The 15129-nt window shown below is 34.5% G+C and overlaps 1 protein-coding gene across 1 annotated transcript; it reads right to left on the bottom strand.

Moving 5' to 3' along the window:
- Window positions 1–1211: 1211 nt before the first annotated feature.
- LOC114368513 (auxin-induced protein X10A-like) lies at window positions 1212–3924 on the bottom strand. The gene is made up of 3 exons (XM_028325748.1): window positions 3731–3924; window positions 1459–1579; window positions 1212–1370 (listed from the first exon to the last, which is right to left on the bottom strand). Exons 1-3 carry the CDS (start codon window positions 3922–3924, stop codon window positions 1212–1214), a joined length of 474 nt encoding a protein of 157 aa, XP_028181549.1.
- Window positions 3925–15129: the final 11205 nt, after the last annotated feature.

The raw sequence follows: 15129 nt of genomic DNA, 5'->3' as shown, positions 1-15129 counted from the left end.
CAAGGCACTTATAATGGACTTAATATATGAAGGATTCTTGTTCCCATTAATTTCAATGAATAACATCCATGGATAATGAAATTTCATATTCATTTGATATATTGTTTGTCTTATATTTACAACGATTATCCATAATTCTTAACTTAAAAAATAAAAAATCATTGATCATTGCAGTATATATCAGATTTCGGGGCTAATGCTAAACAACTGAAGGCCAATTGGCAATTACAGTTTGACTGTTTCTTAGCAGGCATGGATTACTTGTAATATCTTATGAAGATCACATAATTATATTTCAATTTTATGAGAGAGAGAGAGAGAGAGAGAGGTTTCCTATTTTGGTTTTTTAATTTTGTAACATTAGAGAAGGAAGGAAAAATGGAGCAATGAATGCATGAATTAAGATGCTTAATTTTTGTTTTCCTCCAGACTGGTAATATCTTCAAATGGTTCAAGGTTTGAAGAGTATTCAATTAATGAAGAAAACCAGTCACTAGCATATTGGCTGTAAAACCAACTACTGATCATGTGAAAAATGGCGCTGCTGCTTGACTAAAAGAAACCACAAACCGTTTATGTTTATCATATATGGAAATGGGGTCTCCCTCATATGAGTGATTCAGTTGTGTGGTTCACAAAGACTTCTATGGATGAAATTCGATCTCGTGTCAGGCCATGTTTCAGTGACTACCATGCACTAAGTAGGGGTGGTTCACAAAGATCTAGGAGCCAGATAAAATTAAAGTGGTTCAGGTTCACAAAGAATTCTATTTTTCAGTGACTTCTATGTTTCTTCTTTATTTCTCCTTTACGTCAATCATTTAATTTAGACTATGTTTCTTCTCTTCCCGCCTCTTTAGGTAGTAGCTATTTTTCATTGAACTTAGCTGTAAAATAAAGAGTTAATTGTTTTATTTCAATTTTGTACATTAAGAATTATTTGATTTACTCTAAAAAATAATTATTTAATTTCAATCAACATATTTTTAGCTAATTAATTTCTTTTCAAAAATTATTTTCAGATAGATAAATGTAGAGAAAATGTAAGAAAAAATTTCTAGTAGGAAACTTCTCATTCAGATATATATATTTTTACACTTGCCAAGATAATAAAAATGGAGGGAGAGAATATCTTCAAGCTAAGAAACTATGTTACAACAAATGCTAAAGTTTAGTCTATATCTATGCCAGTTTCATCTTCATGGGATTAATTAGCAACTATTCAAGCGAGAAATGGTATCAATGAACACAGCTTCTCCACAAGGAATTGTGAGACCACCCATTGGATGGTCATACCTAAATTCTTCTTCAGCTTGACTCAACAAACCTTGAAATAAAGGTTGGCTCAAACAACCCAAGCCATTTGCATCCTCAAGCATCCACATTTAGGTTCATTCTCTAAATTTTAAATTGTTCTTCTTCCTTTAAAACAAGCACAAAAAATGGGTTTCCATTTACCTGATATTCGATGAGCATCATTTGCAGCTTGCCAAGCAGCTTCAAAATCTTTGGAAGTCCCAAAGGGCTATCTCGCAGTGTATATTGGAGAGAAACAGAAGCGGTTTGTGATTCCCATATTCTACTTAAACCAATCTTTATTCCAGGATTTATTGATTCAAGCTGAGGAAGAGTTTGGATATGATCATCCCATGGGTGGCCTCACAATTCCTTGCAGTGAAGATGTCTTCCAACATATAATTTCTCACTTGAATGGACAGTAAATTATCTCAAACTATAGGACACTGACATAGACTAGTTTAGACAATTTGTACAGTAGGCATCTTCTAACTTGTAACAATTGTTACCAATTTTTAAGTAATGACAACAAATTCAGTTGCTAAGTTTTTCTGTTTATCAATTATGATGTTCAGTTGTTCACTTCTCCCTTCAATTAGAATGGTAGAGAGAGTATTACATGCTTGCTTGCTGGAAAATAAAATAAATTTATAAAGACTTGATTGTTCTTATAAATTCCAGAGCATAACAAATGATGTACTTCGCAGTCAGGGCAGGACAGAGCTAATAGCATCTTACAATGGCCAAAGAGAAGCATTAATTTACATGTAAAATTAAAATTCATGATCCCAATCATACATGAGATTTTGCCCCAGCCAAGGCAGTTATAATGGACTTAATTTGAAGTTTTATTGTTCCCATTAATTTCAATGGGTAACATCCCTGGCTAAAGATTTCTATTATAAAGATTTGTTGGCACAAGAGAAATATACGAAATCAGAAACGTGAGAAGTGTTTCATTCAACTGCAGAATGCTTTGTTTCTGATATAGAATATTTGCTCATAAAAGACAGAACAACAAGTTCCTGCTACCTAACAGGTTAATAAGCCACCTGCCAACTTAATTACAAAGCTTAAAACACACTCTAAAATACTTTAGTCTAAAAAATACATTAACTACAGCATAAGACAAAAAATAAAATTACACATCCTAAAACTGTAGAGTACATCAGATATTTCAGCAGTTTAAGATTATCGTCTGAAGTCAACATAATGTCAATTTTATAAGAGAGAAAGATCCCTTATTTTGATTGTTTGATTTGTTAAACAGACATTGCAGTAGGATGAATATATGGCATAAGATACTTTCTGTTTTCCTACAATGAAAAACATGAGTAGTATCTTCAAATGGTTCAATTTTTTAAGAATATTCAATTAATGAAGATCTGCTGTGGCCGTAAAACCAACTATTTAACATGTTCATGTAAAGATGCTGCTGCTGCAGCTTGGCTCACAGAAATCACGAATCGTTTATCATAAGAAAATGGGGCCTCCCTCATATAAATGATTTAGTTATGTGGTGCTGGTGTGAAATTATGCAGGTGTGAAATTATCTATTTCAGTAGTGACATGAATTCGAGCTCCTGTTTTTGCTTAGTATATAATTTATGGATGAAATTAAATCTCATTTTTCAGTGACCACTATGTACTAAGTAGTGATGGATCACAAAGATCTCAGAGCCAGATGAAATCAAAAGTGGTTCAAAAACACTTATATTTTTCATACTTTACTTTTTGGTGACACATTTTAATAATTGACTCTTTTTTTTCCTTTCTATATCTCACTATTACATCACACATTAAGTCATCTTTCTTCTCTTCCTATATCTTTCTAAAATAGTTATTTTTTATTGAATTTATTTTTAAAATGTAGAGTTAATAGTTTATATCAATCTGATACATTAAGAATTATTTGATTTAAATCAACATATTTTTAGCTAATTTCTTATTCAATAATTAGTTTTTTATCCTATGTTTTTTTCGCCATATGGTTACAAACACCTTGCTCTTTTTCTGCAACATGGGGGAAAGAACCAATTTTATAAATGAAAATAATCCTTGTTTCCCTATTCCCTTTTCAGAATCAAGATATGAATTTTCCATTTTATCATTTAAAGATTCCAAACGGAACATTTCAGCCTATTACTTGGATTTTCAGACACATAAATGTGGAGAAAATGTGAATGAAAGGTTCATGTTCCCAAACTTCTCATTCAGATGAACATTTTTTTACAGTTGCCCAAGTAAGATAATAAAAATGGAGAGAAAGAATATTTTCAATGTAAGAAACTATGATACAAAAATGTGTCTAGTTTAGTCTACGCCCATGTCAGTTTCATCTTCATGGGATTAGCACCTATTCAAGCGAGATGTCATATCTAGGAACACATCTTCTCTGCAGGGAATTATGAGACCAACCATTGGATGGTCTTACCCGAATTCTTCCTCAGCTTGACTCAACAAATCTTGAAATGAAGGTTGGTTCAAGTATGTTACAGGGATCATGAACTGCTTCATTTTATCTCCAACATAGACTGCAAGGTAGCCCTTTGGAACATCCACAGCTTTTGAATTTCCCTGGATTGCAGCAAGGGAAGCCTTTCTGATACCAGGTAAACGAAAAGCCATTGTTTTATGTGTTGATACTTGGGAAGAGAAAGTTTAGAAAAGAGGTTGGTAATAAGAGATGCTAGTCTTTGAAATTCAAATGCTTTAGGATGTGAATATTTTATGTTGTCCTAAATGCTTGCATCCATGAAAATATATATATATATAGATAGATAGATAGATAGATAGATGTAAAAATTAGTAAGATATCGTTGGCTACCTGAATGATTGAGGGAGGAAGGCTATGAGATAAGAGTCATGGGACCAACAGTGAGACAAGGGCATATGGTGTGGCCTTGGAGGACTTTCTCTGGAATCAATGTGACATATCCAACCTTCCAAAGTGAGTCCACTTGAAATAAAGTAGACTTATGATCTCAAACCTTACCTCAGGAATATAATGGTTTATGATCTCTCGCTATCTGTTGCCTTATAATTCACCAGCCAGAATTATCACCCAGCTGTACTTCAACATTGGGCCACGTGAAGAAAACATGTCAAAAGCATGTTCACAAAAATACGGAATACCAATTAATACATGAGCTGACCTCAGGTTCTCACTTAGGCACGTCTCTTTTGGTTACATGCGTGTGGAGGCTTTGCGCTGGCCATTGTTTGATAAGGTGGGGTTACACATTTCTTTATGCTTGATAGAAGTACAGAATACAACACCATGTGATATCTCATCTGTACACCCTCCTTTTAACAGTCACTTTTCCAGGAATTTCGTTTCTAGAGAATCTTAAAAGCTATATATACGCTATTCTCTTCCTTCACAAACAACACAAGCCATTGGAAGCCTCAAGCATCAAAATTTGGGTTCATTCTCTGTAAATTTGAGATTGTTCTTCTTCCTTCAAATAAACACACAAAATGGGTTTCCGTTTACCTTCTATTCGACAGACATTATACAACGCTAACCAAGAGGCTTCAAAATCAGTAGAAGTTCCAAAGGGCTATCTTGTTGTGTATGTTGGAGAGAAACACAAACGGTTTGTGATCCCTGTATCATTCTTGAACCAACCTTCATTCCAAGACTTATTGTGTCAGGCTGAGGAAGAATTTGGATATGATCACCCCATGGGTGGCCTCACAATTCCTTGCAGTGAAGATGCCTTCCAACATACAACTTACTGCTTTAAGGGACAGTAAATCTCACACTTAGATTGACAAAGATTTGTACTTTGTAAAGATATTTTGTACCATAGGCATTAGGCATCTTCTCTAACTTGTAACGATTATCACCAATTTTTGAGTAATGACAACGAACTCAATTGCTAAGTATTTCCATTTATCAATTACAAATTTCATTTCTCTCAGCAATTAGAACCGTATACTGTCTTAGAAAGATGCTTGCTGGAAAAAATAAAAGACTTGATTGTTCTCATGAATTCAACAGCATAACAGCTCATGTGCTTCACAGTCTGGGCAGTGATAATAGTATTGTGCTACGGCCAAGAGAAACATCAATTTATTTTGGACGGATTAGAAAGATTTTAAAGTTTTACACTCACACACAAAATTGTAATTCATGGCCCCAATCATACACAAGATGCTGTCCCTGCCCCTGTGAACTGCCTAGGAAGGTAACAATGGACTTAGCCCCGCCTTAAAATTACTATATTTGATAATCAGGTAATAGTGAATTTTATGTTCAGAGTTGCAATATATCATTCAACTTTCTCACACAAGACTTTTATATATGGTGATTTTCTGTGTGCTATGTACCATTACTTGATCCCACCATACAACAATGTTTCAGTCTCCAATTAAATTATATGTTGCATTTTACTTTGCGTATTCTTCAGAACTCACAAGGATGAGTGGTTGAGGTTGTTATGATAAAGAATCGCATTGGTTTGACTGGAGACATTGTCATGTACAACCACTGAATTGAATTGAAGCTCCTGTGTACCAGACAGTTAATGTGCATATGATTATCAACAGTTGAAGTCATTTCTTTTAGCTGTCATGCAGCATGCATACTTTATTATGATTAATCCATCAAGTGACCAAGAGATATGTATGAGTTGAATTTCTTTATGGATTACTACTGATTACTTTATCACTTGCTTATTTTTCATTGATTAACATGGCAGTAGAAACTCAAGAACTTCTCAATACTCTACTGGACCTTTAAAAATACTCTGTATGAGCAAACTAATTGTTGGGTTTTTTGGGCTCCCTTCTATGTGGAGTAAAGACCCAAATAAGAAGACCCATTTTGTTTCACTTATTTAAGTGGAGAGGATTCAGATTAAAGAGAGACACATATTGAGAGATACGCGAGAGAGATTCATTTGAGAGGGCAAAACAGTTACAAATCATACAGACAGAAGGAGAGGGAAAATCATTGTGATTTTCGCATACTCACTAGAGAGTGTTTTTCATATTGTAACTGCGAATTTGTTCACCATTAGATCGGGCTGATTTTTGGACAACAGGATCTACTCGCGTGATACTTCAAATTTTTCGGTTGGATTGGGAAAAAGATATCTATAGAGAGATAAGTGTTTCACATTATCTGCTCTATATTTTGGGATTTTATCTTCTTGTCTCTATTGTACCAATTGGGGGGTTTGTTTTGATTTGACTGTTTGTAGCATGTTTTAGTACACTTGTTTGAGGTTCTCTTGTATCTTCATTGATCATAGTGGAGTTATTTCTTTGGTTTGGACTACCCGTGACTTTTATCCTTGCATTGAGGGGTTTTCCATGTTAAACAAATTGTGTCTTTGTTTTCATCTATTTTGTGCTCTATACTTTATTGGTGCTCCTCATAGGTTCTTACAAGTTTGGGGAAATTTATTTCCGCTGCTTATTCCTCTTTGATAGAGTTTGTTATTGTGTTGGTCTATTTCTCCATCAGAGTGGTATCAGAGCCGTTGGTTCGACTTGGACCGACTTAGACGAGTAAGATGTAGCTAGAGTATGTGGACTCTATTGGCTATACTCATGAATGATAATGACTTCCGCTGGAGGGGGAGACCACTGAGTCTACCATGTGGAAGAGACTCACACTTGAGGTGAAGTCTCACATCAGGTAGAAATGAAAAATTTGAACACCATATAAGTGAGGAGAAAACCAACACTAATTTGACTTTGCAAGTTATTTTTGTCTGCCAAAGAATATTAGACGTTTGAGCTCCTGTTTTTGTTTGAAATATATATGATCAAGTTCAATCTCATTTTTTAGTGACTGTTAAATTAATCAGCTGTAAAACTTCTTTAAATTTCCATTTTACTGATCTAAGTTAGGTTGCTTATTTCAGTATGTTTGCTTGTGTCAATGGTAATGTCCTGATTAGTTGTTGGTATGGGTTTAGTCTGATTTTGGGAAAAATTGCACTCCTAATGACAGTGGGTGCATGCCTTTTGCTGATGGCGTCTGCATGCATGGGTATGATGATGGGCTGTCGTTTATCATTTATTTTCACTTAAATATGAACCGAAGTATGGAGAATAGTATCGTTATGCAGCAAATACGAAAATTGCTCTGCTCCCCCATTTTCTTCTACTCTGTTTAGTGTTTTTATGGTTATGTTGCTATTGCATGCTCTAACTGTCCACCTTAAAAAAAAAAAAAAAAAAAGACCACCGTGTACTTGGTAGGGATGGATCACAAAGATCTCGGAGCCAGCTGAAATCAAAAGCAGTTCAAAAACAATAATATTTTAATACTTACATTTTCATGACACTTATTTTTTAAAATTGACTTTTTTTATGTTGCTGTTCCATCACTCATTTAGTCGTTTTATTTGTCAGGCCTGGACGAACCTGGTACATACCCACAAGTACCTAACACATACCGGGTATGGGTATGTACCCGTATGGCATGACTTTAGAAGTACCCATGCTTCAGATGGATTGAGATGCCTAATTTATGTTTTCCTCTGAAAAAAGATGGGTAATATCTTCAAATGGTTCAAGGTTGGAAGAATGTCCAATAAATGAACAACCCATCTCTAGCATATAGTCTGCTGTGTCTGTAAAACCATCTAGCATGATCATGTGAAAAATGGTGGTGTTGCTTGACTCACAAGGAAATGGGGCCTCCCGCATATGAGAGATTCAGATGTGTATGGTTCACAAAGACTTTATAGATGAAATTCGATCTCATGTCAGGCCATGTTTCAGTGGCTACCATGCACTAAGTAGGGATGTTTCACAAAGATCTTGTAGCCAGATGAAATCATGTTCAGGTTCAAAAAAACTTCTGTTTTTCATAATTGACATTTTCTCTTTGGTTCTCTCTTACATCAGTCATTTAATTTAAAGGCTAAAATATGTTTTCAATCCTTAATAAATATTCGAATTTTGTGTTTGGTCCTTGATAAAAAATTTCTTTGCATGAAGTCCTTAATAAAATAACAATTTTAATTTTGGTCTTTGATAATTTTTTTTAGTCCTTGATAAATTAATGATTTTTGTGTTTGTTCCCTAATAAAAAAAATTTCATTTGTTATTAGTCTTTTTTAAAGAGACTAATAACAAATGAAAAAAAATTATCAAGCAACAAATACAAAATCACACATTTATCAGCGACTAATAAAAAGTGTCAAGGACTAGAAATAAAATTTTTGTTTTATCATAGTACAAAAATGAAGAAAAAATTTATTAAGGAACAAACACAAAATTCGGATATTTATTAACGACCACAAGCATATTTTAGCCTAGTTTAAACTTATTTATCTTCTCTCCCTATTTCTTTATAAAGTAGCTATTTTTATTGAACTTAGTTATAAATTGTAGGGTTAATAGTTTTATTTCAACTTGCTACATCAAGAATAATTTGATTTAAATCAACATATTTTTAGCTACTTAATGTCTTGTTCAGTAATTATTTTAAGATTGATAAATGAACAGAATATAACTAATTAATGTTTTATCATAAACTGATTCAGCTTATTAACTCCCAGGATGATTTTGATATTGACAAATAACAAGGAAATGAGAGAAATGATAATGGTCATAAAGTTCATATTTGTATTAACATTTTTACACTTGCCTGAGTATAATAACAAAAAAGAGAAAATATTTTCAAGGCAAGAAAGTGAGTTACAAAAATTGTGTTAAGTACTATATGTCTACGTCAGTCTTATCATCGCAGGGTTAGCACCTATTGTTCAAGCGAGAAGTAATATCTAAGAACACATCTTCTCCACAAGGAATTGTAAGACCACCCATTGGATGTTTATACCCAAATTCTTCCTCGGCTAGACTCAGCAAGTCTTGAAACGACGTTTGCTTCAAGTATGATAAGGGGATGACAAACCGCTTCATTTTCTCTCCAACATAGACTGCAAGGTATCCCTTTGGCACGTCCATGGCTTTTGATGATGCTTGGTTTAATGATGCCTTTCTGATACCAGGTAAACGAAAACCCATTGTTGTATGTGTTGAGACTTGAGAAGTGAAGGTTCTGAAAAAAATACTTGTAAATAAGATGAAAGTTTTTGAATTTGGAATGCTTCAGGATGTGAATATGATTTGTGTTGGTCCCAAAGGCTAGCAGCTATGAACATATATAGATGTAAGGATATGCTATTTGGCTACTTGAATGAATGGTGGAGAGATATGAGATAGGAGTCATGGGACCAACTGAGAGACAAGGGCATGTGGTGCTGTCCTATGAATACTCTCTAATGGACCCCAACCTAATTTGTTATAATAGATAATAAAAGTCCCACTTTCAGGAGTGTATCCACTTGAAATAATAAATCATATGTATGGCAACAAACTTCAGGAATATAATGCATGGTCTACAATCTATATATATCCCTTGCCTCATAATTCATCAGGCAGATATTAGTTAGTTACCAGCTGTAATTCAGCATTAAGCTGTGTTTTCAAAATGATGGAAACATGTCTAAAGCATGTTAACAAAATTATGGAGTAACATTCAATGGATCATGAACAAACATTGGGCTTCGGTAGAGCTAGCGAGTCCTATTTGGTTGCAAGTGCATGCTCTATGCTGGCTGTTGTTTGAGAAGGTGGGGCCATGCACTTATACACAACTTTACCCTTGATATAGAAGCGTCTAAGACAACACTACATGCATGATATCTCAACTCTGTGCCTTCCATCCATTAATAATCATTTCTCTTAAAATTTCGTTTCCATACTATCTTGAAAATTATAAATACACTTCCTCTTGCCTTCACAAATCACTGGCATCATCAAACATCAATATTTAGATTAGTTCGTGTTAGATTTGAGATCTTTGCCCTGCTCTTGTTCCTACAAACAATTACACAAAATGGGTTTCCATTTACCTGCTATTCGACGGGCATCATTCAACACTGACCAAGATCTTCCAAATCAGCTGAAGTTCCAGAGGGCTATCTGGCAGTGTACATTGGAGACAAACAGAAGCAGTTTGTGATTCCCATATCATACTTGAACCAACCTTCATTTCAAGAATTATTGAGTCAAGCTGAGGAAGAGTATAGATATGATCATCCCATGGGTGGCCTCACAATTCCTTGTAGTGAAGATGTCTTCCAACATATAACTTCCCGCTTCAATGGACAATAAACCTCACACTTTAGGAGAATGACATAGATTAGTAGAGACATTTTGTACTATAGGCATCTTCTCTAACTTGTAACATGTTACCAATTTTTGAGTAATGACAACGAATTCAATTGCTTAAGTGTTTCTTTTTATCAATTACAATGTTCACTTATCCCTGCAATTAGAATGTAGACAGTATAGAAGGTTGCTTTCTGGAAAAGAGAAAGAAAAAACCTTGATTGTTCTCATAAATTCCAATTTCCACAGCATAACAAACAAACCGCTTCACAGTCAGGACAGGACAGAGTAGACCTAATAGTATTTTGCTTGGGCAAGAAGCATCAATTTATTTAGGAAGGGTTTCAAAGATTTTAACTTTTGTACACATAACACATGTAAAATTAAAATTCATCCCAATCATACATGAGATTCCGCCCCTGTCAATTGTCAGGGTAGTTTCAATGGACTTAATAAGAAGGTTTAATGGTTTATTTGTTCCCATTAATTTCAATGGATAACATCCATGGCTAAAGAGATTTCGTATTGACGTATGGTTTAGTTTATTAATATAAAGATTATTGTATGAAGACCGCGTAATTTCAGTTTTATAAGAGATTGATAGATTCCCTTTCCTATTTTGGTTGTTTGATTTTTTAAACAGACATTACATAAGAAAGAAAACATGGAGCAATGAAATGTATGGATTAATATATACTTTCTGTTTTCCCCAAAAAAAACAGTTAATATTTTCAAATGGATCGAGGTTCAAAGAATATTGAATTAATAAAGAACTGGTCACCAGCATATCATCTGTTGTGGCCATAGGTAAAACCAACATGATCATGTGAAGATGATACTGCTGCTTGACTCACAGAATTCAAGAATCTTTGATCATAAGGAAATAGAGCATGCCTCAAATAATGTGTTTCACAAAAACTTTTATGGATGGAATTCAATCTCGTGTGAGTCCATGTTTCAGTTACCAGGGATGGTTCACAAAGATCTCGGAGCCAGATGAAATCAAAGAAGTCCAGGTTTGCAAAAACTTAAAATTTCCACACTTTACTTTATCACAACTGACTTAAAATGACTATTACATCAGTCATTTTGTTTTAAAGTTATATATTTCTTCTCTTCCAATCTCTTTCTAAAGTAGTTTTTTTTATTGAATTTAGTTATAAAAAGTAGAGTCGATATAGTTTTCTTTCAATATGATATATCAAGAATTATTTGATTTAAATCAACATATTTTGAGCTAATTTCATATTCAATAATTATTTTGATCAGATTGATAAGTTAAGAAAAAATTTGAGAAAAAGCTTCATGTAGGAAACTTCTCATTCAAATGAAAAAAAATTTACACTTGCCCAAGATAACAAAAATTTAAATGAGAAATGGTACTAAGAACACATCTTCTCTGTGAAGGTAAGAAACTACGTTACAAAAAAATCTGTCAAGTTTAGTCTACGTCTATGTCAGTTTCATCTTCAAGGGACTAAAACCTATTTAAATGAGAAATGGTATCTAAGAACACAGCTTCTCTGCAAGGTATTGTGATACCACCCATTGGATGGTCATACCCGAATTCTTCCTCAGCTTGACTCAACAAATCTTGAAATAAAGGTTTGTTCAAGTATGATACAGGGATCACAAACCGCTTTATTTTCTCTCCAACATGGACTGCAAGATATCCCTTTGGCACATCCACTGATTTTGAAGGTGCTTGGTTTGCAGCTAATGATGCCTTTCTGATACCAGGTAGGCGAAAACCCATCGTTGTATGTGCTGAGAATTGGAAAGATATTGTTGTGAAGAAAGAGTTGTAAATAATATGCAAGTTTTTGAACTTCAAATTCTTTAGGATGTGAATGATTGTTGCTGTCCTAAATGCTTACAGCCATGAATATATTATATAGATGAGAGAATTTGTAAGAAATTGTTGTCTATGTGAATGATTGAGGGGGGAGGGCTATAAGATAAGAGTCAAGAGGGTGTTGCCTTGTAGGACTTTCTCAAGGATGAACCTAACATGTTATAATTTATAATAGGGGTCCCACCTTCTGGAGCAAATCCACTTGAAATAATACAGAATGTGATCTCTCGCTATCCATAGCCTTATAATTCATCAGCTAGAAATTACTCTCCAGCTGTACTGTCCTTCAACATTAGGCTGTGTTATCATACCAACCTGAAGAAAACTTGTCCAAAGCATGTGTGCAAAATTACGGAATACCAATTAATGCATGAATAAACGTTTGGTTTCACTTAGGAACATACGTCTCAGTTGTTTACAAGTGGAGGTTTTATGTATGCCAATGTTTGATAAGGTGTTGGGGTTACACAACTTTATCCTTGATAGAGGAATTGAAGACAACACCTCCTGTGTGTGCCCTCCATCCTTTAACAGTCATTTTCTGCGAATTTAGTTTCTAGGGAATCTTAAAAACTATATATACACTATCCTTTCCCTTCGTTAACAACACAAGTCATTGACAACCTCAAGCATCAAAATTTAGGTTCATTATTTGAATATTTGAGATCGTTCTTCCCTCAAACAAGGGCAAAAAAATGGGTTTCCGTTTACCTGCTATTCGTCGGGCCTCATTCAAGGCTAGCCAAGTAGCGTCAATATTTGCACAAGTCCCAAAGGGCTATCTTGCAGTATATGTTGGAGAGAAACAGAAGCGGTTTGTGATCCCCATATCATACTTGAACCAACCTTCGTTCCAAGAGTTGTTGAGTCAAGCTGAGGAAGAGTTTGGATATGATCATCCCATGGGTGGCCTGACCATTCCTTGCAGCGAAGATGTCTTCCAACATATAACTGCTCGCTTGAATTGACAATAAATCTCACACTTCAGGAAACTGACATAGAATAGTAGAGACACTCTGTACAATAGGCCTCTTCTCTAACTTGTAACAATTGTTACCAATTTTTTAGTAATGACAACAATGAATTCAATTGCCGAGTATTTTTTTATTATCAATTACCATTTTCTGTTCTCTCTGCAACACTATTATCGGTTGCTTGCTGGGAAAAGAAGACTTGATTGTTTTCATAAATTCCACAGAATAACAGCCTATGTGCTTCTCTGGGCAGAGATAATAATATTTTGCTATGGCCAAAGAGAAGCATCAATTTATTTGGGAAGGATGGTTAGATTTTTTAAGTTATATACTGTTTACGCTGAAATTTGGTAAACAATCGCTAGTCTAAGTTAATTGCTTGCGAGATCAACTAGTGAATCTCAGGAGCATGCCATTTGTGTGTTTGCTTTAGATGTAAAGCCTTTAATGTTCATCGTTGCAACAAACATTCATTGGTTTGAAATTTGTAAAAGGTAAAGTTCTTTGAAAGGAACGAAATGCTGGAAGTAAATTGACAAAAGAAAAGTAAATTGCAGAATTTAAAGGATCAGCGAATTCATTCGATCGAATGAACCCTTTGAAAGACAGGAATTATAAAGTGAAACGTAAATTGCATTGCACTTGAAATGTAAAGTTTACAGAAACTTAAAATGGTTCACAATCATACATTCCCCTTGCGTACTCGTTTCTCTCTGCGCTGGATACTTTGAGTGTATAAGGATTTGTAGAAATGATTTGCGACCTCCAAATCTGCCTAAAAAACTGCTATATATAGACATTCGAAAATAAACTGCCCTAACGGTCGAACACTATCCTAATGCCAAGTGTCCTGTTACGTACACCTTGCATGCACATAACTGCTCCTTAGAACGGTTATCCATATTGCTCGAAGTCGAACTAATTTTGTGAAGTTTTGTCAGAAATTGCGCTAAGTCCAGAAATCTTGTTGCCTTGACTTCGATTCGACCATATGCCAGCTCGATTCGTCCAATGGTTCGAAGCCCTCTTTCTTGTCTTAGCCTTGTATTTTGTAAATACTTCCTTGAACCTGTGAATCCTTTTCAATAGACTCTTCTTTCTTTTCGACTCAACAGAATCTGGCAAGCTTCTTGCTCTTTAATACGCTTCAAAATTCAAGACGACATCTAATGCGTATTTAGAGCATATTTTTAGCTCATCAAAAATATGGGCTAACATATACACACGTGTAAAATTAAAATTAATGACCCCAATCGTACACAAGATTTAGCCCCTGCCAAATTGCGAAGGCAGATAGTATCAAGGTTCATTCACTTAATTGTTCCCATCAATTTCTATGGATAACATCTATAGCTAATGAAATTTCATATTCATTTGACGTATGGTTTAGTTTATGTATGCCTGTAGATGCTGATCTTATTTCTTCAATGAAAAATTTAGCCATAAACCATGCGTTAAAATTACCAAAATTTGATGATCAGTGCAGCATTTATCAGATTTCAGAGCTAATAATGGTGTACAGCTGAGCTGAAGGCCAGTTACAGTTGCTCTTCAAATTTTCTCATCGTAGCAAGCTCAGTGGCTAAAGTGGAAAAATATCATAATAAAAAGGAAAGAATAAAATTTATTCAGTGCTTAAAGAACCCAGGAATCCTTAGGTTCTTTAACCAAAGGCTTCAATATTTGTTAACCTAATAATGGATTTATACCTTGTTAGGATCGATATACTACAAGTTTCCAACGTTCTTATTATTTTAAAACCTCTGGAAAACTCAAACTTTGGTTTGGTTTGTCTCTATCAAGTATCAACTGTATTTTCATTTGATTATTTAGCCTTCAGGGCATGCAATTGAGTAAATC

Source organism: Glycine soja, chromosome 9 (genome assembly GCF_004193775.1).
Source record: "Glycine soja cultivar W05 chromosome 9, ASM419377v2, whole genome shotgun sequence".
Lineage (NCBI taxonomy): Eukaryota > Viridiplantae > Streptophyta > Magnoliopsida > Fabales > Fabaceae > Glycine > Glycine soja.
This window is presented reverse-complemented; position numbering and strand designations above follow the sequence as displayed.